Here is a 23,136-nt window from a genome sequence, read left to right as displayed (position 1 = left end):
TTTTTAAAATACCCCTTTAAGCAGTTTTCGCGATCTGTCAGATATACAAACAAAATTAGTCTTGATAGAATAGGATCAATTGATAGAAGCAACTTCCGTCATAAAAGTTTGTTTTATGAAAAATAAAAAGTATCTATACTCCCAGGAATAGCTCTGATTGAAGCAGCAGTGCCCAATCAATTTTTTCTCGATAAATGCATTTTTATCAATTCTTCAACGTGGTGCCAACCTAATGAAATAATCTCAACCTGACAAAATTATTCATTGGTCGCCAGTTATCAACTGTTTCGAATAGGTACTCTCTCTAGATTATAGTTCTATAGTAACATATGATATGGACATTTCAATTATAATTAAGAGATTAGGATAAGTAGAATATACATGCTAAAAGACGAACTTTAAACCCTTAAAAACCACCCTTAGAGTTGAATATCACCAAAAGATTTCTCAGTGAGCACCTAGGACGTACAAGGAAGCTATATTCTAAGTTTTGTTGCAATCCATCCAGTAGTTTTCCAGAAATCGTGATCAGTGAGTCAGTGAGATAAGAATTTTATAAGTATAGATAAATGGATTTACCTGAATACAGAATATACCCTTTTTCAAGAATAACAAGTGATTTTCCTATAAGTTATCTATTGAAATAGAAATAATCTTCCTCAATTGCAGTAAGCGTTTCAATTCATTGATATTCAATTCTATGGACATTATTTACGAACATCAGCATTTCTGACAGTGAAATATTGCATTATCCTGTCAAATGAAACATGCTCGTGATTATTGTAGTAGCTATCCTTAGACTAAGACCAGATCAGTAGTGTTGTCCCAGCATATACCTATTGAGTTATCTTCTACAGCTTGGGGGAGCTAGTAACCAGAAAGGTCTGTTATTTATAGAACAGGACTCTACGATTTAGAAACTATTCAATGAGAGCAAAATCTTCGAAAAATCATAAGATTAATTATTAACTATATTATGAAGAGTAAGATACCTGTTCTAAGAAAGAAGGCTAATAATATAATTCGATCATAACACTTCTAAGAAATAAAATGAATGGATTAATACAATACAGAGCTCAGGCCTGATGAGGGAAGAAGTCTATGAAGAAAAATAATCCAAATCACAACATTTAACAACAACAACAACAACAAGAGCAATCATATACACATAGAACACTCATATATAATGAACACATTCACAGGGTGAGGTGAAGACTGTAGGTAGTATAAATGCAACATTCAATTCGTGGAAAGGTTATATTGTACAAGGGTTCACACAAACTTAAACATAATTATGAAATAAATAAAAGTTCATAACTATGAATTAAATTGAATAATTTTTATCTATCTGATCAGAGCATAGCAGAAATGAGCTGGAATGTGAAACTATATAGAAACATTTTAAATGAATATTTACAATTTCTGAAATTCTTCCCTTGAAAGAATGTAATCAATAAGGCAACTCTTGGTTTTCATTTATTTTGCCAACATCTCCCATGAACAGTGCTTGGAGATATTTAAAAAAATGTTCACCATTTGACGTATTTTCAGATGAAATGTATTTAATTGTTTTTGCGATTCTCCAACTGAATTAAAGTGAATCTAGTTGACCGATGGTGCAGTATTGCATTCACAAACCTGATGAGATTTGAAGGATGTTGAAAATATCCACTTTGAGATCCAAATCAGTTGAATAATCAATAAATGGGCCATATTCTCAACTTTCATAATAAATAATCAAGTTCTCATATGTAAATAATAAATTTGGATCTCTATTTTTTTAATTTACATGTTAAACGTTCCAGTTATTCATCATCACCAGCATGGGGAATCTCTTAACATAATTTAGTTTCTTTTCTCACTCTGATATGCTTCGATCAAGTTAATCTAGACAATGAAACATCAAGATATACATTCAAAACATATAGGGTGGTACATAGATAATATGTATATTTGTATGTACAAATATGAAGAAGAAGAATGCATTAGAGGTGGGAGGATGGGTAAGGGCTTACACTCTAGCAGGATATGGTTTGGCGGGTTGAAATGGATTCATTGAAACGATGCTCGACGTGCAGATCTGGTGCAGGCACTCACCTTTCAGTCGATGTGTGACGCCATCGATCAAAAATGTAAGCTAGTAGTAAACAATCAACTATTTGGGGTGATAATTCAACAAGTCTAGGAGTATTTTCCCTCAATTTTACTGATGGGTTGTACTAGAAAAAGTGTTATTCTACTTTTTAGTTTGTTGGAGAATATCGCGTTTTTGTCCGTTTGTAGAAAAAGATGAAAACAAAGAGAGGATCGTCCGTGCGGTGCTTACTACTTAAATCCACGAACAGTAGTTGTTCTGTTGGAACCTAGAGATTGCATAGCCAAGAAGTGTGTCTTGTGTTAACCTGGCCCAGACCGGGGTCCTGAGGCGCCTCATACGGTGACCAGCTGTGGGGGGCCCCTGCGTCGTCGACTCCTGCTGTCTAAGCCGTGGCCGGGAGTGAGGCCCCCCGTCCATGCCCCCCGCCACCGCCCCCGCCGACTCCTGCTCTCCCTGCAAGTCATCGTCACCACACACACACAGTTAAGCACTGGCCCTGGCCCTGGCCCTCTCACTCGGGCCAGCTGTGCTACCTGCTACCTGTGCTCCCCCATCTCACACCACACGATACGGTAATGGTTGCAAGCTTACGACACCCTGTCACTAACACAACATGCTCCTCTCCTCCATTATTACACTTTCCCTATGTATGGCATCTACTGCTACGACCATTTATCATTGGACAATGATTTTTAAAATCCTACCTGTGATTTCCTGAGGTGGTCCTACCAGGCTTAACAAGTGATAGAAGGATAAACAAAATATGAACTTTTCATTTCATCAAAAATAATGTAGTAGAAATAGGACAATATTCACCGAGGCTAACTCTCCAAAACTTCTTACTCATCTACTATGTCAACAATAATTGGAAGCAGCCTTAAATAATAATGACATTGTACTCTTATGATTCAATAGAATAAGATCACAAATTCGAGAAAAATTACAATGAAAAATCTGAGAATGTGTCTTCAAAACTAATTCTTCCCCATATCTCATATTGTTCTCCTGTTTTACTTTCCTCGCCCTATTACCATAGGTAAGGAAAGTATTGCTTTCCCAAAAAATTAAGGTACCCTTATTTCAAGTTTTCTATACGTTTCAAGGTCCCCTGAGTCCAAAAACATGATTTTTTGCAGGAGCTCCGTAATATTCTTGAGAAAAATGGCGGATAATTTCTAAAAAAACAAAAATGTTTTTTACGTTTTCCTCAAACATGACTTGACCGATTTTTTTCAAATTCATACCGTGTATAGTTATTTATCAGCTCTATCAACTGGCATGAGTCTTTTTCCTGAGAAACTAATGGGGGTTCCACCCCATCCTTGAGAAATGGACTGTGTAACCTCCTTCTCGTGCATGAGGTAGGTAGGTGAGCAGTTTATAAAAAAACACATAGCCGAGATATTTCATCAGTAGAGAGCCGCTGTTTTGACGACTTTTAAAAAAGTAATCGGATTCCACAATTTACATTAAGGAAAAAGTACCTACTCTGAAAACAATATCATAATATACACCTGTATATGTGTCTGATCATAGTTTCAAATAATTATGTTGCCGCCAATCGTCATTATGTTATTCCCCTAAATTATTCTCGTTTAAGAATGAGGCTTATAGTTCAATGAGCAAGGAAAGTTGTGTGAGTGTACCACACCAGATTTTTTCTCTTATCACAGATGATATTGATTTCAGTGATTTATTTGAAATCAATTGGTCACGTTGCCAAAATATTCTATAACAGTTCAATTTTGATTCTACTCTCATTGATATTTGAGTTGTATTATTTCATGGGCCATGTTAACCGGGTGGGCTAAGGCGTTGCAACCGTCAGACAATTAGAGCCGCCTGGCCGTGGGTTTGGGATTCTCAGGCCGTCTTTTCTGAGAGGGTGAGTTCCGCATGTGCAACATGTATAATTATAGAAGTTTAAGGCCATAATTCCCTATATTTCCCATTTCAAGAGTAGTTCTCTAATGACTGTATAAATAGGGAACGATCTTTTAAGAAAGCTTGCAACCATTACCAGTATTTTCTTTATACTATATATATAAGCCTTCTCATGAGAAATAGTTCTTCAGTAAAGATATTTTTCGTAACTTACCTTTCATCCCACTAATATTCCTCTACACAAAAATTAAAGCAATATAATGAGTAGAGTATTTCTTCTCTTGGTTATTTTAAAACTATCTAAATAGCAAAAAAGATAGAATACAATTTTTCAGAAGTGGGTTCAGCTAAGAACACCTGAAATGAAGAACATACTCAGGAAACATTTATTACTGAGTGAACATCAATATAGAATAGTGATTAAAGAATGGTGTACATCGATCGTTCAAGAGAAAAGAGAATTTTCTGAAACAGTTTGGTTCAAAAGAATTGTCAGCATGTTCTTGACTCCAGTATTTATTTATGAAGATGCTTATTTAAAATATCTTTAGCATTGCATTTAACGATATTTTCAACAGTTCTATTGAATTAAAATTCAGTTACAATAATTCAAGTTTGATTGATTAACGTTGGTTTTATTATGTTGCAAATCTATTTCTAAGCTTATAAATTTGATACGGTACCCTCATATTCTTATTCATATTCATTTCAAATATTTATTCAAGGACTTGACCAAATAGTACCGATATTTACCACCATTGAATATAATTTTTATTCGAATGAAAAAATGAGTAGGAAATTATTAAATACAATCATTTCTGGAAGTCATTTGAATGCTTAACATTTCCAATCATGTACGATGACAGCAGAACGACTGCCATGTACATAGCTTAATAGCATAGAACTTAGTAGAAGGTAGAGAATAGTGTTTCTTGTGGAAAACAGTCAACTTATATTTTACATGCGAAGTGACACCAAACATTCCCAATAAAATGTATTTAGAAGCTCAGAGAGGTTACAGAGGAAGGGTGTGGATCAGATTAGTTGAAAGTGGTTATTTTTCAAGTTTCAAGTGTAGAAGGTTCATGAAGAAATCAGCAAGACGACATTTATCCTGAATGATAGGCCTACATCTATTTTAATCAACTACATAGAACACAAGTAAAAATGAGAAACAACATCGATAAAAATCCACCAAAAAGGCCTTACGTACTAAAAATGTCAGAAAAGAATGGAGTTTTGTGCAAAAGAATGTTTCAGTGACTCTGGTATCGATTTTACCAGTTGCTATTCAACTGTTCAATAGCACCACCCACTGCTATCTAATAAAAGCTATGTCAAAAGCTAGGGACCAAACATTGGAAAATAGGAATCCACTCATTAATTCAAGTTCAAATCTTGATGGTTGAAGAATGAAGCTACAAGTAATTCAGAATCAAATTTTTATTTAAATGTATGGAAATGATTCCATTTAGTTGGAGATGAGTACTTAAAAACTAGTATTACTTCTCAAAACTGAAATTGAATTTACTATACCATATTTAAAAAGTAGCTTGATGCACTCTGATTCTAGTTTTTGCTACTGAAATATTCTTGGAGAAAGGTAACATGGACACAAGAAGAATCCAAAATCTATGAAAACACTTCAAGCTGCAGAAAACTGAGAAGAATAAGTAAATCTGTCTTGAATCATGTCTATTCCTCATTTTTAGAGTATGATAATTTTCCACCAGTCTGATTTATCAAATCATCCAATATGAGTAGTCGTTTCAACTGCTTCAAGGTTAATAGTGAACATGATAGCGTAGCAATTAAATGAAATTATTCTATTCTTGCTTTTCATTATTCATAAGAATGATAGTGGATAGCAAATAATTCGAAAGAAACGACCAAAGATAGGAAATATAGGTACTTCAATTTATGAATATATCTAATTTTTAAATAAATCCAATAATTTGTTAATGTGTAGGATAGAGTTCGGGTAGCAATCTTAAAACGATAGACCCATGAACATGAGTTGATAGACATTGTTACAACTTCAAATCATTCGATAAATGTTGAAATAGAAATAAGCCGAGACTTACTTGGTTTCATCTATGAAGACAGCTTCAAGCACTTTTGCAGCGTATTCAAGATTTTTTTGGAGGACGTCTGCGGAAATTTCTCCTCCACGAAGTTGTTTTAGAAGACATCGTAATCTGGAAAAAATAAAAATATTTTTCAATTCACTTTTCAGAAAAATTGAATATAAGAGCTGAAAGCTTGATATTGAACAATCAATCACTCCTTCAGAACGTTATTATGCTCAATACGATGCAATTACTGGATTGATGGATTTGGTGGGTGTAGTTGGTGATAGGACTGGTAAAGGAGATGGAAGAATCAGTGATAGGACAGGTTTTACAGTGGGGGCGTTTGCAAGGTAGGGTACCAGGTGGAGTTGGGATTTCATCAGAGGTGAGTGATTTGTATTTACTGAAAATTTCCTTGAGGTTGGGAGGTTGCTTATAAATGAGGGTGGGTGGTTGCTGGAAAAGGTGTTTGGTAGGGGGATTGGAGGAGATGACATGGAACAGATCTTTAAGGACAGGTTTGAGGTTTTCAATTCCAGGGAAGTAGGTGGTACAGAGCTTTGGAGTTTGTGGGATTTGGGAATTTTTTGTGGTTGGATTAGTGTCAGTTTTGGAGGAGATTTGTTTCTGTAACAACCGTTCAGGAAAGTTACATTTCAGGAGGGATTGGTGGAGTTTTTTGAGGTACTGGTCAAGATGGTGGGGATCACTGCAATTTTTTTGGCCTCCGATTGAGAGGGAACGTGGGAGGGATCTTTTGATGTGGTAGGGATGGCAACTCTCAAAGTGTAGGAGCTGTCGAGTGTGGGTGGATTTGGTGAAAGTATTGGTGGATAAGGTATTGGAGTTGGGAAGGATTACATTGACATCTAGGAAGTTGATTGATTGATTGATTGAGTACTTTATTTATGTAGATTACAATAAATACTGGCTCATACACTTATATACAATAGCTTACAATACAGCAAAATTATAGGTGAATTCACATAATATAGACTAAGAAAATAAATATTGAACTGTATATGATATGAAAAAGCAATTTGTAATATAATTACTATAGATAATAATTAAATTGTTATGCATCTACATAAATTGGCGGAGCTTTGGACATATCAATGTCCATTCTTCGGAAAGAATATTAAAAATATCCTCCCCACTAATTCTCTACCAAAACGTTAAACTAAGGATTTATTTATATATGGAAATATTGTGAAAGTTTTAATCAATATGAATATTTAAGAGAAAAAAAAACAGAAAATTGATAGAGTAAAATAATTATATAGGTAGATAAGATCAAATAATTGATTAATAAAATGAAGTAGGCTGAAAGTAGATCAGGGTTATCAACTTTCAGTAATATACAGCAGTATGCAGTGGATAATTGAAATAACATGAGTTTATACAGGGTGATTCATAATTATAATAAAATAATTTTTTTCGTGATGGTAGAGGTAAAAATAAGAAAAAAGTTCCTATAAACATATATCCATAAATGCTTCATTAGCGAGCTATACAGAGTGAAAGATTTCGCCCGGAATTCAGTTCCTCTGGTGAAATACACCGATGCTGAATTGTTTGGGGACTAGTTTTTGGAAAACTTATGCTGGATTCATATGGAAAAATATCTGAAAAACTGAATAAAACTAGTCTGGAATCTGTAGGGTGAGTAGTTTTTGAGAAAAAAGTTGAAATATGCAAAAAATTCAAGTAGAAAAACACAGACTTCTACGTTTGATGCCCAATAACTTTCTTTAATGACCAGTAAACAAATAAGATTTCGCAATAAAAATTGTAGAGAATTTAATTCTGAAGAGAATGATGTAAGCTGTGTAAACTAAATTTGGATAAAAGTTGGATAAAATGTATTCTTATGTAGTACATTACAACATAAAATTTGCTGTTTTTTGAGGAGAGAACTAATAACTCATAGGTTGTAGCTGATTGCAAATAGAACATTGGTTTTAAGAACAGCTGTTCCAAAACAGCTGATTCATTTTGTTTTGAATAAAAAAATATTTAAAAGAAATTATCAGCTAAAAATTATTTTCAGAAATATTTTAGCTCACTGTTGAACAAAAAAGCAAATTGTAAGTTAGGCCTACTGTAGCTGTGCTGTGTTTTTTGTTTAACCTATTAACCATTATTTGTAACCATTTCACTTTTATTTTGTGTTAAGTGTTAACTTTTTAAAAAATGGCAGGTAATTTTAGACATTATTCATACTCCGAGTTAGCTGACATGCATTTAATGTATGGAATGGGACACCACTGTAATAGTACTGAAGCAAGACGTTTGTATCAAGAGAACTTTCCTAACCGAGTATGTCCAAGTTCAAGGTTTTTTGCCACTATTCATCAACGTCTGTCTGAGACAGATTCTTTGATATCCAAAGAGCACATTTATGCAGGCAGACCCCGATCTACTAAGACTGTTGAGTTAGAAGAGCAAGTTCTTAATGAAATTTATGAACATCCCGAGAAGAACACAAGAGAATTGTCAGTGCAGTTTAATGTCAATCAATCTATTATTTGGAGGATACTAAAAGAGCAACAATTACATCCATACCACCTCCAGGAAGTTCATACTCTATTGCCACGAGACTGTATTCCCTGTGCTGGTATTTGCCGATGGTTTTTAGCAACACTTGTCTACCCAAACTTTTTAACAACCGTTTTATTTACCGACGAGGCACACTTTACAAGAACAGCTATCGTTAACGTCCACAACTAACATATTTGGGCAGCTGAGAATCCTCATGCCATCAATCCTAATCTTCCACAACATCAGTTTTCAGTAAACATTTGGGCAGGAATCATAGGAGATAATCTACTTCTGTTTGAGCTTCCTCCCAGGCTTAATGGCATAATATACTAGTTTTTTGGTATACGTTTGATGTCATTTAGATATGCTACTTTCATATGAGAAAAACTTTTCATAAAAAACCGAATATTTTATTTGCAATCAGCTACAACTTATGAGTTATTAGTTTTCTCCTCATAAAACAGCACATTTTTGTGGTGTAATGTACTACATAAGAATACATTTTATCCAACTTTTATTCAAATTTAGTTTACACAGCTTACATCATTCTTTCCAGAATTGAATTCTCTACAATTTTTATTGCGAGAAATTATTTGTTTACTGGTTATTAAAGAAAGTTATTGGGCATCAAACGTAGAAGTCTGTGTTTTTCTACTTGAATTTTTTGCATATTTCAACTTTTTTCTCAAAAACTACTCACACTACAGCTTCCAGACTAGTTTTATTCAGTTTTTCAAAATATTTTTTCATATGAATCCAGCATAGGTTTTTCAGAAACTAGTCCCCAAACAAATCAGCATCGGTGTATTTCACCAGAGGAACTGAATTCCGGGCGAAATCTTTCACTCTGTATAGCTCGTTAATGAAGCGTTTATGGATATATGTTTATAGGAACTTTTTTCTTATTTTTACCTCTACTATCACGTATTAAATTATTTTACCATAATTATGAATCACCCTGTTTAATAATTATATATATAATTTTATATAGTGATCAAGGTCAAAGCTATATGCAATTTGTTCTATAACAGGTTTAAGGGTTTATATTGGTGGAATGGGTGAGGGATGGTTGTCATGTGATCGTTCTAGGGCCGGACAGTTTCAGTCATTTGTTCCAAAAGATGTTTTTTTAAAGTCAGGATGAAACTCGCTCGGCTCTCGATAGACCTGATAGAAACAGGAAGTGCATTCCATGCACGACAGGCACTGACTAAGAAGGATTTTGTGAAAATAGTAGTTCGATGATTGGGTACGGTATCCTTAAAGTACTTTCTCCGGTTCTAGTATGTGAAGCATCTATCCTCCTACCTTCAGAGACAAATTTGAAATCATCTTTAAAATAGTTCAGATTACCGTATTTCAAGATATCTCTAACAAGCTTGACTATTCGAAAAAGCCTTTGATCGGGAAGCTTCAATGTTGAACTAGCAATGTGGGCTGGGGTGATATGATCATGGCGTTGGAGAGAGTAGACGAAACGTAGACAATAATTTTGGCAACGCTGTAGTTTATCATTCAGAGTGACTTGCATATCGTTGAGAACAGAATTACAATACATTAAAGGTGGGAAGATGAGAGATTGAACCAATGACAATTTAATGTTTCTAGGGAGGATATCGTACATTTTCTTCAATGCATGCATGGCTGAGAATACCTTTTTACAAGTTTTGTTCACTTGTTCTGACCAGTCAAGAGTATTATTCATAATAATGCATAAATTTTCAACTGAGCTACAGTAAGGAATGTCATTACAGTCTACACTAATTTTGTGAATCGATTCAAGGTCAATATTGTTTATAAGACGAGAATATCCAATTATAATGGGTTGTGTTTTGATGGGATTAAGCTTATGGAAATTTTTCTTTGTCCATTCCACTATCGAATTGATATCCTGATCCATTATTCCAACTATTTCATTAATTCTTGTTATTGGACAGCTTAAATAGATTTGAAGGTCGTCTGCATAAGTAGTATGGAAACTGGAGAATTTGATAATGGAAGAAAGGTCATTAGCATACAAAGTGAAGAGGAGAGGGCCTAAAATTGAACCTTGTGGTACTCCATGCATAACGTTTTTCCAAGTTGACTTTTTGTCACCGACAGATACACATTGTTTCCCACCTAATAGATAGGATTTGAACCAAACTAACGAGTTGTGACTGAAACCAAGAATAGCCAATTTATTCAAAAGGACTGTATGATCAACAGTATCAAATGCTTTAAAATCAAATAGGGTGAGGATGGTGCATTTTCTTTGGTCCATAGCTAACCTTATATCATCAGTGACACGCAGCAGAGCTGTCTTAGTTGGATGGAATTTCCTAAAGCCTGATTGAAAGTTATGAAGCTTACTATTCTTGTCCAGAAATTTTACAACTTGAGCATGAATGAGTCTTTCTAGCACTTTGGACAATGCAGGTAGAATACTGATTGGTCTAAAATCCTCAACTTTATTGGGTGATGGAACTTTATTTAGAGGGTGAACCAGAGCAAACTTCCAGTTTTCAGGGAAATTGCCTTCTTCAAGTGACTTGTTGAAAATGTATGTGCTTTGAAAGTGTCTTCTTCTGAAATTGGATGGAAATGAAATTGATCAGTAATTGGTAAATCTAAGTTTGTAACCTGCTCTTCAAGATTATCGATATGATTAGCAATGACAACTTCGTCGCGTTGGTTAGAGTGTGAAACGAAATGGTCATTTATATTGTTCAATGGTAAGTCAATTTGGGGATTCGATTTCTGTTTGCCAAGCCCAAGTTCTTTTATTCCCTGCCAAAGTGATTCAGAGTCTTGTCTATTGTTTGTCATGAACGAATTCAAGTACCTAATCTTTGAGTTCTGTAACTCCTGTTTAACTCTATTTCTAAGGCTCCTATACTCAATCAAACTGTTCAAGTCAAATGTCTTTTTAAATTTCCTATGTGCTTTGTCTCTACGTCCCATCATCTTAAGTATGTCTTCAGTCATCCACGGTACTCGTCGTTTTATATTAATCCTTCTTGTCACATGAGGTGCATGTTTGTCATAGAAAGTCAAAGTCCAATTCTCGAAAGTCTTGACCATGTCATCAACTGAGGGTGATGCTGGTTAATTATGAGGTGAGGTGATTTGGTTAATTATGAAATTATGTTAAAAAAATCAATAGAATAGGTATTCCAGGAAAGCTATTCAACTTGTTTGAAAACTATTTTGAAAATAGAAAAATACATGTTAGTATAGGTGAATATATTAGTACCGATTATAATCAATCCTGTGGACTTATTCAGGGCAGCATTTTGTCTCCTGTTCTATTTAATCTGTATGTAAACGATCTAGCCAGTCTCAGTTTCAAAAGTAAGGTGTTGCAGTATGCAGATGACAACCTGCTATATATGACACACACTGATCTAATAATGGGCATAAGATACATGCAAGAGGATCTCAATTTGGCTAATAAATATTTTTTCAACAACGGTATCAAGATAATTCACAGAAAACAAAGGTAATTATATTTAGAAATCCTAGAATTAACGTAGGTTTGTACAATTATAAATTAATTTGTCATAAAGCAGAATGTCTAAGATATAATAATTTAAGAAACACATGCGGGTGTCAGCATTTGGAATTCAGGGAGAATATTAAGCATCTAGGAGTTGTTTTTGATGCAGACATGAAATTCAATTCACACAATAATAGGATGCTGCGAATTATGAAAGCTGCTTTATACAAATGCTCTAGAATTAGCCACTGTTTTCCAATAAATATTAAAAGAATTATCTATTTTTCTATGATTCAAAGTATAATATTCTATGGTATTACAATTCATAGTTTAGCACCAGTGTATTTGAGACAGCCGTTGTATGATGTAGTTAGAAGAGTAGCAAATACATTATTTAATGGAGTCGAGCTTGGAATATTGGCTATTATGACACCAGAATCTCTCGCAAAACACACTGATTTGTCCAGACATTATTTAGATGAATTATATTAAGATGAATTAAGGGAAATAAACGAAATAAGTTATGGTTTGAGAAATAGGCTATTTAGAGCACAGCGTTATACCATAATAATTATGGTAAGAACCTATTAAAATACAGAATCCCTTACCTGTTGAACGATTTGCCACCAGAATTGAAAAATTTACAAAGAAATGAAATAAAACGTAAGCTTAAGAATTATTTTATAGGAATTGTTTGAATGGAAAGATATGTTGAAGATTATTGTTAATATTCTAATAGGTTAGTTAGTAGATAGGTTAGTTTGCACATAGTAGACAATAATAAACTGCACTGTACAATGGGAAATGGAAAAGAAAAAACTATGGATGAATAAATAAATAAGAATAATTTTAATATTGTAAACAAAAAAGTGCTTTAGAAGCAGTTGAAAATGAATAAGAGAGTGTATATTACAGTTTGTAGTATAATAAATGTTTTTTTGGAGGATAGGTTATGTTTTTGTATTCTATGACTGTGTGTGTGTTGTAATATTGTTGATGTGCATGTTGGTTCAGCTAGTCAGCTGTTCACAGCCGTGGGGTCCCATCTGACCGAATCCCAAAAGGTCGAAGAGTATATTATATTCCCATATAGTCGAGTCTCATCTAGCCGATGAGATTCGATCAATTGCGACAAACTACAACATTTTTCTATCAAATGGGATTCGACTGCTTGAGAATCGGTCAGATGGGAAAATGAAATTTTCGACCTTTTGCGACAGCTGAGATTTTCGGCCAAATGAGATTACTATTAAAACTTTTCGATCATTTGGGATTCGACCATTTGGGAAAGTTCAAGTTTTAGTGGCATGTCAAATGACCGATTTCCATTTGGCCGAAATTATTATTTTGTCGCAAAAGATCGAAAATTGAAGATTCCCAAATGGTAGAATTGAAACTTGTACTTTCCCAAATGGTCGAATCCCAAATGATCGAAAAGTTTTAATAGTAATCTCATTTGGCCGAAAATCTCAGCTGTCGCAAAAGGTCGAAAATTTGATTTTCCCATCTGACCGATTCTCAAAAAGTCGAATCCCATTTGATAGAAAAATGTAGCAGTTCGTCGCAAATGGTCGAATCCTATTAGGTAGAAGCGAGTTTTGTTTTCCCATATGGTCGAATCTCATCTAGCCGATGAGATTCGATCATTTGCGACAAACTAAAATATTTTTCTACCAAATGGGATTCGACTGTTTGAGAATCGGTCAGATGGGAAAATCAAATTTTCGACCTTTTGCGACAGTTGATATTTTCGGCCAAATGAGATTACTATTAAAACTTTTCGATCATTTGGGATTCGACCATTTGGGAAAGTACAAGTTTCAATTCTACCATTTGGGATTCTCCAATTTTCGATCTTTTGCGACGAAAAATATGATTTTCCCAACTGACCGATTCCTAAATGGTCGATTCCTATTTGGTAGAAAGGTTTTATAGTTTGTCGCGAATGATCAGATCGAAATCGGGATCTACTGATTGCGCTCACAATGTGTTGAACTGCGCCCAACTGAATGTAGAAGCCCGTAGCACTGACTAGGGAACTCCGACGGCTAGATTCGTAGTTCAGCCGCAGCAGGCCTTTGCTCCCGGCATCCTTCAGTCTCCCTTCTCGGCTTTAGGGGTTGAATTTTCTGGCGCTCTCTAAAAGTTGTTGAGTAGTTATATTTGAATACTGAATAATTTATAAATTAAAAATTTTATTATAGATATTTTACAAGTAGGCTACTGTAGTCATTTTTAATGAGAATTTTGTTATGAAAATACTTAAATTCTGAATAAGACTATGAAAAATTTTAAATTTAAATCAAATAAATTTAATTTAAAATTCGATTGAAAGTTTTTAATTGAAAAGTTAAGTTTATAGGTCCTTATCATTAATAAAAAAAATTAAATTGTAATATCTTTTAGTAGAAATGTGTCTATTCTCCACTTGTGGAATGAAGTAATATATTTATTACTAGCTGGCCCGGCGAACTTCGTACCGCCAAATAGTTGATGCATCTCATGACAAACTTTAGCTGGATGCACACCTCAAAATCCATACAAAACCATACAAACAATCCTCAAATCCAGACCATCCTATAATTTTTATTGACCAAATAATCAGTTCAGCATACTCTTCCATGTGCGTGTACGATAAAATCATAACTGACAGATTAATTGATCACGCATATCATTAGCATTATAATCGACGTTTCAATCACGCATATCACGCATTCAATCACGCATTTAAACATTTGAACATTAAATCATTTAAATATTTAAACATTAAGAGAAATGCCAAACCGTCGACTTGAATCTTAGACCTCACTTCGCACGGTCAATAAAAGAATAATCCACTACTTCATGTAGGGAATTAGAACCGTGTGTTTGAACTCAATGAGGCATTGCAGTATATGTCTGTGCTACTATGAAACTCAAAACAGCTGTTATGTTTTCTCAATAAAGACATCTCTCAGCTTTTATTTTTAATCGCTAAATCAATATTCAATCTATCTTCTTCTCTTCTTCTCCTTCTTCTTCTTATTATTATTTCTCTTCATCTTCTTCTTCTTCAGCTCCTCCTCCTCCTCCTCTCCTCCTCCTCCTCCTCCTCCTCCTCCTCCTCCTCCTCCTCCTCCTCCTTCTACTCCTCCTCCTCTTTCCTCCTCATCCTCTTTCTAAGTCCCAACATACTGAAATCACACAACAGCCCAAACTACGGAGCCTAAAAACTTTAATTTTTGCACAACTTGTTTATGGTAGCCTCAAGACATCCACTAAGAAAGGATTTTTTTCAATTTTCCCCCCTGAGGAAGCTGGGGCCCCCCCAAAAATGTTACACACACACAACACACACACACACACACACACACACACACACACACACACACACACACACACCACACACACACACACACACGCACACATACGATAGTTTCATCATCATTGTATCATTGAATTATCTTCAGCTTGATCGATTTTAAAGCTACATTGAACTCAAAAAATAAGCGACTTGACACAATCATTGTACAATGGTGAGTATGCAATACATTGATTTCCATGATCAATGTACAGAGCTATTCTGAAGAATAATTAACATCTGGAGTGATCCGTGGTCTAGTGGATAGAGTGACACTCATATTATTTAGAGATCCGTAAATAGGGAACTAACTCGGGATAAATAAGTAATGTCAATAGGTTTTCAATTTTCGATAGGTTTAATTCTCTTAATCTTCAATAGGTTTTCAATACTCTTCAATAATTGAGAAAGCTCATTATGATTAGAAAAGAGAGCCAAACTCCAGCGCAATTTGAATGAGATTTGAGTCTTTCACATTCCGTATTTTGTAACTACTCCCACTATAGATGAAGTTCACGTATGTTAATTTCTATCAAGTAACACAAGTTTGAAAATATTCTCAACTTCATATTTTCTGGTCAATGAATGTAATATAAATGAAATGCAATTTCTAAGAGATTTCTTCAATTTCTTTTGTGGATGGTAAATTCTCCTAATTTCAGAAAACTTTCCTGGGCTCGAATAATTTTATTCTATTCAGACAATACCATCTAAATAGAGAATTCTTTCAAATTAAAGGATCTCAAAATAAATATGTCATTGTAAATATTGTTCCCAAACCGAAAACTGTTCATATAGCTCTGGACATGTATGATTGAGTTCATCGGTTTAATTGAAGATGATTATTTATTGTTCAAATGAGTTCAAATTATCATTGTATCACTTCATTTCATAAAGAATTATTTGTATGTTCGATTAATAAGTAAGAATAATTTACTTTGTATCAATGTGTAGTTCATCTCTAGGCCTATAATAATGATTCAGGTTTCTCAAATGAACTGAAAATGATAAGATTCCAAGCATAGACGGACTACTGTGCTATGAGTGACTGATATTTAGTGCTAATTTCCCAGTTGCCTTATTAAAGTTGATTGAGTGCTATCGCATGACATTGTGTAGCCCGTTCACTCTGTAGCCTACTGTGAGAACTTTGACAAAAACTAGAAGATAAGGATGAGATATAGATAAAATAACTATCAACTCCGGCTGACGGCTTCGGCTATGCCTAAGAATTTTCGGATTATTATGAACTATGGTATTGATTGGTGACGAATGATATTGTATTTAATTTGATATTATTTTGTATTGTTTTTTGAAGTGAAAAATAAATTCTTTATCTATCTTTATCTATCAGGCTATCTATCAGGCTATCTATCAGGCTATCTATCTATCTATCTATCTATCCTACATAGACTCCTAGCCATCACAACCTGAACTTTTGAGTGTGGTTAAAGAATTTGGTCTTCTCTTTTGTCATACACTACACGTGAATCTATACTCATCAAAGCTCAAGATAGTCAATTTCTCGATTGTCTCCTTAGCTTTCAATTCTGCTGTCATGAATGTGAGAACTTCTTTTAGAAGTCCTGGAAGACATTTAATATTCCTTGTCCACATTGATAGAGTTGACAATCCTGGTAATGGTAAGTTCATTCTTAATCTTAGAAAATTGTATGCTCTCCTAGATAAAGAACAAAGTGTTAATGCTGCAACAATATCACTTTCACAAGTCAGTATCAGAAGTCAGTATCTGTTGGATAAAACGGGATTGTGTTCCTTGTATGTTATTAAACAAAGCATATAACTTAGGTAATTCATTTTCTAACGCAGCACCGATGATAAATTCATGTAAGATATGTAGAAGTATGATAAATCAGGCACCAGAATACTGAGTGTAATTCATGGAAACGTACGTAAAATTAAACCATGAAGACATATATTTTCTTCTTCTTCTCTTCTTCTTCTTCTTCTTCTTCTTCTTCTTCTTCTTCTTCTTCTTCTTCTTCTTCTTCTTCTTCTTCTTCTTCTTCTTCTTCTTCTTCTTCTTCTTCTTCTTCTTCTTCTTCTTCTTCTTCTTCTTCTTCTCTTCTTCTTCTCTTCTTCTTCTTCTCTTCTTCTTCTTCTTCTTCTTCCTTCTTCTTCTTCTTCTTCTTCTTCTTCTTCTTCTTCTTCTTCTTCTTCTTCTTCTTCTTCTTCTTCTTCTTCTTCTTCTTCTTCTTCTTCTTCTTCTTTCTTCTTCTTCTTCTTCTTCTTCTTCTTCTTCTTCTTCTTCTTCTCTTCTTCTTCTTCTTCTTCTTCTTCTCTTCTTCTTCTTCTCTTCTTCTTCTTCTTCTTCTTCTTCTTCTTCTTCTCTTCTTCTTCTTCTTCTTTTTCTTCTTCTTCTTCTTTCTTACAAAATTCAAAACTTTTCTACCAAATAGGATTCGACCATTTGCGACGAACAGCAACATCTTTCTATCAAATGGGATTCGACTGTTTGAGAATCGGTCAGATGGGAAAATCAAATTTTCGACCTTTTGCGACAGCTGAGATTTTCGGCCAAATGAGATTACTATTAAAACTTTTCGATCATTTGGGATTCGACCATTTGGGAAAGTACAAGTTTCAATTCTACCATTTGGGATTCTTCAATTTTCGATCTTTTGCAACAAAATAATAATTTCGATGGGAATCGGTCATTTGACATGCCACTAAACTTGAACTTTCCCAAATGGTCGAATCCCAAATGATCGAAAAGTTTTAATAGTAATCTCATTTGGCCGAAAATCTCAACTGTCGCAAAAGGTCGAAGATTTCATTTTCCCATCTGACCGATTCTCAAACAGTCGAATCCCATTTGATAGAATAATGTTGCAGTTCGTCGCAAATGATCGAATCTCATCGGCTAGATGGGATTCGACCATATGGGAAAGTATACTTTCGACCTTTTGGGATTCGACTATTTGCGACAAAATACAAAACTCTTCTACCTAATAGGATTCGACCATTTGCGACAAACTACAACATTTTTCTATCAAATGGGATTCGACTGTTTGAGAATCGGTCAGATGGGAAAATCAAATTTTCGACCTTTTGCGACAGCTGAGATTTTCGGCCAAATGAGATTACTATTAAAACTTTTCGATCATTGGGATTCGACCATTTGGGAAAGTACAAGTTTCAATTCTACCATTTGGGATTCTTCAATTTTCGATCTTTTGCAACAAAATAATAATTTCGATGGGAATCGGTCATTTGACATGCCACTAAACTTGAACTTTCCCAAATGGTCGAATCCCAAATGATCGAAAAGTTTTAATAGTAATCTCATTTGGCCGTAAATCTCAACTGTCGCAAAAGGTCGAAGATTTCATTTTCCCATCTGACCGATTCTCAAACAGTCGAATCCCATTTGATAGAATAATGTTGCAGTTCGTCGCAAATGATCGAATCTCATCGGCTAGATGGGATTCGACCATATGGGAAAGTATACTTTCGACCTTTTGGGATTCGACTATTTGCGACAAAATACAAAACTCTTCTACCTAATAGGATTCGACCATTTGCGACAAACTACAACATTTTTCTATCAAATGGGATTCGACTGTTTGAGAATCAGTCAGATGGGAAAATCAAATCTTCGACCTTTTGCGACAGCTGAGATTTTTGGCCAAATGGGATTACTATTAAAACTTTTCGATCATTTGGGATTCTACCATTTGGGAAAGTACAAGTTTCAATTCTACCATTTGGGATTCTTCAATTTTCGATCTTTTGCGACAAAATAATAACTTCTGCCAAATGGGAATCGGTCATTTGGCATGCCACCTTCACAGTCACCTAAATGCAAGAGACAATAATGTCTGCAAGGTTGATCACCAATTTAGTAGAATATAGAGTTTTGAATATAATGTTGTGATTCAAGTGGTAGAAATTAGAACTTTAATATCAAATCCCAGATAGAAACTATAATAGAGTTTCAATTTAGCTTATTGAACACTTTACAAAAATTTTCATTTGTAGTATTTATAGAATGTATAACTATTATGATGTAGTATGAAATTTGAATACTCCTCAATTAGCTCTAAGCTAGAGGAGCAACAAAACACTGTATGTATATGATACTATGTAACTTTAGATGAAATAAATTGAAATTGAAATTATTATTATTATTATTAAATTGATTTAACAAATTAATTGGGTAAATTATTAAAAAAAATCTTTATTGTATTGGAGTCCAATACTGCAGTTGTAGAGAAAAATGTGTATGTAGAGGCATAAAGGTATTTTTTTTCCTTTTTGTGTAGTTGAGAAGTTTATATTGTGATAATTATTAAAATTAAATTAAAAAGACCAAGAAATTGTCAAAAAACCTCAGATTTATTGATACTTAGAAATACCGGTTTCAGTAATTACACCATTGTCAATATCTGATAAACTCTGATAATGACCGAAACCGGTCTTTCAGAGTATCAATAAATCTGTGGTTTTTTCACAATTTCTCAGTCTTTTTCATTTGAAAGGTATGTATTTGATATAAAAGTACTCCTTGGTGTCCGTGGAAACAGTGTCTCTAGCACTTTCAATTGAGAAAATAATAGATGACAATCATGGCTAAATCTTCTCAATATACTGTATTTACTGTACTGGCCCTTTTCATCAGATTGAAATTTGTATTCATGAGTGAGGTTTACTGTTCGCAGAACTACTAGTATACTATTACTTGAGTTATTTCAATACAGGGGAGTAGCTAATGTGAAGTTAGGAATTAGAAATTAACAAACAGTTATGACAGATTCTAGTTATCCAATGAAATTATATTGAGATATGGTCAAGTTAGATTATAGGTTAAGTTGAGTTGAGTTGTATAATATTAGGTTATGATAAAATTATTGAGACTATGATGAAAGGAGTTCATAGAGTATTTATCATTATAAAAGAAGAATACAAAACAGAAGAGAAAGGGTATGGAAGTGGACAGTTGGTAGTAGGAAGTTAACACATGAATGAAGAGGAAAATCACCAGATCACTTGTAGCACATAACAGAAGACACTTTAAAGTTTGTAATATTAATTAAAACAAAATTTCCAAATCCCACAAACTCCAAAGCTCTGTACCACCTACTTCCCTGGAATTGAAAACCTCAAACCTGTCCTTAAAGATCTGTTCCATGTCGTCTCCTCCAATCCCTCTACCAAACACCTTTTCCAGCAACCACCCACCCTCATTTATAAGCAACCTCCCAACCTCAAGGAAATTTTCAGTAAGAACAAATCACTCACCTCTGATGAAATCCTAACACCACCTTGTACCCTACCTTGCAAACCTTGTACCCCCGCTGTAAAACCTGTCCTATCACTGATTCTTCCATCTCCTTTACCAGTCCTATCACCAACTACACCCACTAAATCCATCAATCCAGTAATTGCATCTCCAAAAATTGCATCTACCTCCTTTCCTGCAACTTCTGTCCTGCCTTCTACATAGGTGAACCACCACTGCCCTAAACCTCCAGATCAACAATCACAGGGCTTCCTTTAAAAATAATACTTCCCTATCCATCCCTACCCATGGCTCTGAGCACAACAAGAACTTTGACCAATGCTTCAAAGTCAAAGTCCTTGCCACCATCCCTCCGACAGCCCCCTCCATATATGTCAAGACAAAGGAATTGGCTTTTATTTGGGTGCTTGGAGCTTCTTCCAGTCCTGGTCTCAACAGACAGCAATAGTACCATAGCTATCAACTCTACACCAACTGTTTAATTGAATTGAAATGAATTCCATCATATAATAATAAATTTCGCATCTATCAAATATATATTAAATGTTCAATAAAAATGAAAAATAAATTTCATTCAAGTTCAATTCTACAATTCCTTTCTCCAATTTTAGTCTAGTTGTTTTTTTATTTCCAATTTTAAATCTCCTCTTTTCTATCAATTCATAAGCTATATCTTTCCTTATTCATATCCCACTCATATCTTAGATAACCCGATTGTAACCGCCCCCTAAATGCCCCATATGTCCCCTGAATCTGTACCCTTTTTCTCTCCATCCATCTGCACCGCGTAATCTGTGGTCTCTGCTGCTACAATTGACGCTCCATGCGTACTCTGTGGTCACGACCGTTTGATTTCAAACTGTAGGCTACCCACTCACTGCTCGGTTGAGGAAGAAAACTCAGTTTCCGAAAATTTCCGTTTATAATGTAAGTTTCTAAGTGTTTTCAATCTATGTCTTGTGTCTCCTGTTTTGATTTATATTACAAACATATTATATATATATATATATATATATATATATATATATATATATTATATATATATATATATAAAATATATATATTATATATATATATTATATATATAGTCTTGTGTCTCCTGTTTTGATTTATATTACAAACATATTATATATTTTATATATATATATATATATATATATATAATATATAATATGTTCATAAATAGATTGAAAACACTTAGAAACTTACATTATAAACGGAAATTTTCGGAAACTGAGTTTTCTTCCTCAACCGAGCAGTGAGTGGGTAGCCTACAGTTTGAAATCAAACGGTCGTGACCACAGAGTACGCATGGAGAGTCAACTGTAGCAGCAGAGACCACAGACTACGCGGTGCAGACGGATGGAGAGAAAAAGGGTACAGATTCAGGGGAAATTATGGGATATTTAGGGGGCGGTTACAAACGGGATATTTAAGATTTGAGTGGGTTATGAATAAGGAAAGGTGTAGCTTATGAATTGATAGAAAAGAGGAGATTTAAAATTGTAAATCAAAAAGAATTAGACTAAAATTGGAGAAAGGAATTGTAGAATTGAACTTGAATGAAAGTTATTTTTCATTTCTATTGAACATTTAATATATATTTGATAGCTGTGAAATTTATTATGATATGATAAAATTTATTTCAAATTAATTAAACAGTTGGTTTAGAGTTGATAGCTATGGTACTATTGCTGTCTGTCGAGATATTCTAATATATATATATATAATATATATATATATATATATATATATATATATATATATATATATATATATATATATATAAACAAAGAACAATAAGCCAACACATCTATGGGTGGAAGGGTGGAACTTCTTTAAAGTTTAAGGCCAAGCCTTTCTCATCAGAGTTCGTTACTGAATCTGTGCATCGATTTCATTGTTTGCATCTGAAAAAAACATTGAAGTATCAAGGCAAGCAGAATATTCTGAATATTGTCAATACGATGCTTGCAATTTGTCCAAGAAAATCTGAAATATTCAGATGATCATAAAGTTTGTACTATTGTACTCATTTGAGGGTAGTAGCTATTGATCGGGTAAAGGTCGAAAACTCATAATCTTTCATGAATGCCGATGTGAAACTTTGTAATGGAGGGGAAAAATTGAAGCTTGATTTGATTACAGACTCTTGATGTGATTACACACACTACAAGAGAGCAAACATTTGGATTGCAAAACTGACAAGTGATGAATGCCTACTCAGACCACTGACAGTTAGCGGTCAGCCCTCCCTTCCCCCAACATCCCTTAACCAACCCCTCCCGCCGCACACCTCACTTACGACTCACGCTGTAGCACTGAATATTAACTACTACCTGCTGGCTATTGTGTGGATTTTCATCAATCAAAATAGACGACATCGTTCCCTTTATGGAAAATGGGAAGAACAAACCTTAATCATGAGAGTAAAGCTGTGATGAACGACAGCCAAACAAT

The 23,136-nt window shown here is 34.3% G+C and overlaps 1 protein-coding gene and 1 long non-coding RNA gene across 2 annotated transcripts in view; one reads left to right on the top strand and one right to left on the bottom strand.

Moving 5' to 3' along the window:
* LOC111050664 (calcium/calmodulin-dependent 3',5'-cyclic nucleotide phosphodiesterase 1) overlaps positions 1–23,136 on the bottom strand; it is a 753,503-nt gene that overhangs the window by 77,502 nt on the left and 652,865 nt on the right. Inside the window, exon 6 of the mRNA XM_039423890.1 lies at positions 6,067–6,180. Within this exon, the coding sequence (XP_039279824.1) occupies positions 6,067–6,180 (114 nt within the window). The remainder of the gene's footprint in view (positions 1–6,066; positions 6,181–23,136) is intronic.
* The window catches only part of LOC120350463, a 29,721-nt gene that overhangs the window by 1,507 nt on the left and 5,078 nt on the right, over positions 1–23,136 (top strand). The gene's annotated exons all lie outside the window — the stretch shown is intronic.

This window comes from Nilaparvata lugens, chromosome 3, assembly GCF_014356525.2.
Source record: "Nilaparvata lugens isolate BPH chromosome 3, ASM1435652v1, whole genome shotgun sequence".
In the NCBI taxonomy this organism is placed as follows: Eukaryota; Metazoa; Arthropoda; class Insecta; order Hemiptera; family Delphacidae; genus Nilaparvata; species Nilaparvata lugens.
Note: the sequence above shows the minus strand (reverse complement) of the source record. Positions and strands in the feature narration are given on the sequence as shown.